The 4,129-nt window shown below is 40.6% G+C and overlaps 1 protein-coding gene across 1 annotated transcript; it reads left to right on the top strand.

The window, feature by feature from the left end:
- Positions 1–389: 389 nt before the first annotated feature.
- LOC134094006 (UDP-glucuronosyltransferase 2B13-like) lies at positions 390–1,874 on the top strand. Its single transcript, XM_062547361.1, has one exon. The coding sequence runs from the start codon at positions 405–407 to the stop codon at positions 1,872–1,874; it is 1,470 nt and encodes a 489-aa protein (XP_062403345.1). The 5' UTR covers positions 390–404.
- Positions 1,875–4,129: the final 2,255 nt, after the last annotated feature.

Here is a 4,129-nt window from a genome sequence, read left to right as displayed (position 1 = left end):
AATTTTCTTTTAGTGTTTTACAAAGTGCCATTGGTACATTCTCTTGATTAAAGGTTTCCAATGGTGTCACTTATATGTTTCTAGGACAGAAACTAGCAAAGATTGAGATGTGTGTTTGGAACAGTTTTTCAAATCCCCAGGGGGGGGGGGGGATTTTGACTCCAGAGAGTTAATAACAAAAAAAAAAAAGCATTTGAAGTATATTAAGTTAGTTGATTTGTGTCATAATTTAATAAATGTTATTTAGTTGTTGTGTTCATTTTGTTTGCAGTAGGATGTCGTCTTGGCTTCCTCCTGCACTCCCATCACCCCTCTACTTCCTGCCTCTCCTTGTCATTTCCTGTTCAGTTTGTCATGGAGGGAAGATACTAGTGGTTCCAATGGAGGGAAGCCATTGGGTGAACATGGATATCCTGATAAGGATGCTACATGACCGTGGACACTCCATCACTGTTTTACAATCTTCTAAGAGCTGGTACATCAAAGAGGACTCTGCCTACTATAACTCCATCACGGTGCCTGTTGAGAAAGGCTTCAATAAGGAATATATCAGACCAATGATTTCAAAATATTTGGAAATGAAGAGAGAGAACAGTTCCTTGATTAATTTCATTCATTTACAGGCAATAATGTCCACTTATATATACAAAATCCATGGCATCTCCAGTCACATGGCGTCCTCCATATTTGAGGACAGAGCCTTGACGCAGGGTTTAAATAAGAGTCAATTTGACATGGTTCTCACTGACCCTGCTGTCAGTGAAGGCATCTTGTTGGCTCACTACCTTAAGTTGCCCTTAGTCTACCATGTGCGGTGGGTTACCAGTACTGATGGACACCGTAGTGTCGCCCCTTCTCCGGTATCATACATACCTATCACATATTCAGGCCTTTCTGATAAAATGACCTTCTTACAAAGGGTGACAAATATGTGTTTTTACCTCTTTTATCAGTTTGAGTTGACCTTCCTAATTCAGTCCCAACACCAGGCAGTCTGTGATAACTATTTTGAACCAAAAGTCAAATTTCATGAACTTGTGCAAGCAGCTGATATTTGGCTGATGCGAGTCGATTTTTTGTTTGAGTTCCCACGCCCCACTATGCCCAACATAGTATATGTGGGAGGGCTACAGTGTAAACCAGCAAAGCCCCTTCCTCAAGACCTGGAGGACTTTGTGCAGAGCTCTGGAGAACATGGAGTCATCATCATGTCTATGGGAACATTGATTGGTGAGCTGCCAAGTGACTTGACAGAGGAAATAGCAGCCGCATTTGCTGAGTTGCCTCAGAAAGTCATATGGAGGCATTTTGGGAAAATACCATCTACCCTTGGTAACAACACCCTCCTAGTAAAGTGGATACCTCAAAATGATCTACTGGGTCATCCGAAGACCAGAGTCTTTATAGCTCATGGGGGAACAAACGGACTTCAAGAGGCCATATATCATGGCGTTCCGGTTATTGGGATTCCTATTTTTTTTGACCAGCATGACAATGTGGTGCGACTGAAGGAGAGAGGATCAGCAAAGCTTCTCATCCTTAGCACTATTAACAGAGACACGTTCCTCCGAGCTTTACAAGAGGTGCTCCATGAGCCATCCTACAAGGAGAACATGCAGAGGCTCTCCAGGATCCACCATGACCAGCCGATGAGGCCCATGGACCAAGCCCTCTACTGGATTGAGTTTGTCATGAGACACAAAGGCGCTGCTCATCTGCGCACAGAGTCCTACAAGATGCCCTGGTACTCCTACCACTCAGTGGATGTGGTAGTGTTTCTGATTACTGTGTTTTCCTGTGCACTGCTGATGCTGTTTGCCTCATGCAAATACGTTTTAGGGTTATGCTATAAACAAAAGATAAAGAGAGACTAAATACAATGTGGTTGTACTGTAGATTCTGACCTGTAGTTTATTTTTTTTTAATTTTGATGATTTTTTATCTGGATTTATGTATGGCTGATTTCAGTGAAAAGTTAATGATGACGTTGCTGAGATTTCACATGTGTGATGTGAAAAGCAACAGTAAAATAGTATCTTCAAAATATTCTTTGAAAGCAAGCATCCACATTTGGTTTAAGATTTCCCATTGGTTTGAAATGTGAACATATACAGTAGCACTTCACTTTTTCCACATTTGTTATGTTTTGCACTCATCTTAAAATGGATTCAATTAATTGTTTCTTCATCAATCTCACAATACTCACACTCCCCAAAAAAACAGGTGTTTGAAGTGTTTTGTAAATTTGTACAAAATAATAATAATAATAAAAGACTGAAGTATTCACACCCTTTGTTATGATGTAATTGCGCTCCGGTGCATCCTACTTCTACCAATGGTCCTTGAGATGCTTTTACAACTTGATGGGAGTTCGCCTATAGGAATTCATTGGACATTATTAAGAGAGGCACACATCTGGCTGAGTCCAAAAGTGAGCCCTGAGGACTAAGGACTAAAGACTCACAGACTCAGGCGCTAAGTGAGTGAGTATGTGAGGCCACATGGGTTCAGATAGGTATAAATGGGATTGGTAAATTGGCAGTGGGTGGCACAACAAGCCAAAACCACTAACTCAACATAAACAGTATTTGCAGGCCGCAAATGAAATGGCTGTGCCATTGTTGTCAAGTGAAGCCAGTATTTCAAAATGGCATGTTTCTTTAATTTCTGGCAACATAATATGGCCATTATATAATTTATTACAATAAATGTCTTGCATATAGCTTCTTACATATGCCTGTAAGCGTTGGTCATATCATTTACCTCGTACATCTACAGTAGATTGAAGCAAGTCAGCTACCCCACGATTTATTCCATTTTAATCAGCAACTCCCTCCAAAAGACTTGCCCTAAACAGTTGTGATAATAAAATGTAAAGACACTCTAACTACAAACTGACTCGGTCTTTCACTGGTTTTAATCAGCTTCTAAATGAGACAACTTCATTAGTGGTGGTAGACAGACCAACTGAAACATATCCTGAGTTTATCTTCACTTAATGGATCTGTAGCACTTCCATGTGTTTTGTTGTAATGGTCTTATTGCGCTGGACCACGTTCTGAGTTATTTGCTGTCGGGCATGACCGCTAATAGAATTTGAATTCCAATTTAACCATTCTGCTTAACAGTCCTAATTTGAAGGCAGGCAAGTCTTCAGCCTTGACGACTCGACGGAGGTTCATTTCGGGCTAACTCGTTTGCATTGCCTTTGGAGAACGGCAAAGTTTGAGGGGAAGAGAAGCAGAGAGGGGCTTATCTTGCTACTCCCTCCGGGACTAGCAAAAGTAGCCCTTCTGTCTGGCTTGGCCTGTTTTCCATTGTTTTATTTTGTTTGGGCTTTTTTTTCTTTCACCCCTTGCGCTGACTTGGATTAGGATGTAAGATAGCCATTGTTCTCTTGACAGGTGGAGTAGTAGGGCTGTATTGCAGGTAATACTCTAAGAACCTTTGACTTTAACCTTGAAGACAATGCATAATGAGTCTTACCAAGGGATTTTGATGCTGTACAGCTGTAGTTTTGCCACTGGCCATTGTATACTAATTCAGACATAAAAGCCATTTTTATATCATCTCCACACAGTGTACCGCATTAAGTCTCACCATAAAATGTACCATCGATAATTTCTAGACTGCATAATGTATATGAGCTGTATAGCACTGAGTGTTTGTATCTTAGCAAGTAAAAAGGAAGTGAAAAGGAAAGGGAAGAAGCAAAAATGTCCAGAAAACACAAATGACGAAACATTAGCTTTTGCCATCAGGCAAAGAGGGAGAGGGACCTAATAGAGTTCTTAATTAGTTGAGCTTGTGGGAAGGCAAAGTGGCTTATCAGGGCACTAACAAGTACATGACCACTGGGTCCATGAAAAGCCCTTTGAAATATCATTTTCAAACACTTGATATCACACGCTCACAAAATGGAGCTGTTGCTCAATAGGAGGTCGAATTAAACTGAATGTGGATGGCTTGGGACATGAACGAATTATATGCCTTAAAAACGGCTTATTATGAATTTGATGAGAACCGTTGGAGGGGATTTTCAGTTACCCATTCTGTTCAAGAATATCACTGTTATTGAGGTCTGAGTGTAGAGATAATTATGAAAAGCTTCAGATCTGTGTAGGACAAA

The sequence above is a fragment of the Sardina pilchardus genome, chromosome 10 (assembly GCF_963854185.1).
Source record: "Sardina pilchardus chromosome 10, fSarPil1.1, whole genome shotgun sequence".
NCBI lineage: Eukaryota > Metazoa > Chordata > Actinopteri > Clupeiformes > Clupeidae > Sardina > Sardina pilchardus.
The sequence above is the reverse complement of the archived record's forward strand: the minus strand, read 5'-3'. Positions and strand labels throughout refer to the sequence as shown.

What these genes read in the sequence shown, in the direction of transcription:
- LOC134094006 (XM_062547361.1), top strand. Translation starts at nt 405, where the DNA reads ATGGATATCCTGATAAGGATGCTACATGACCGTGGACACTCCATCACT.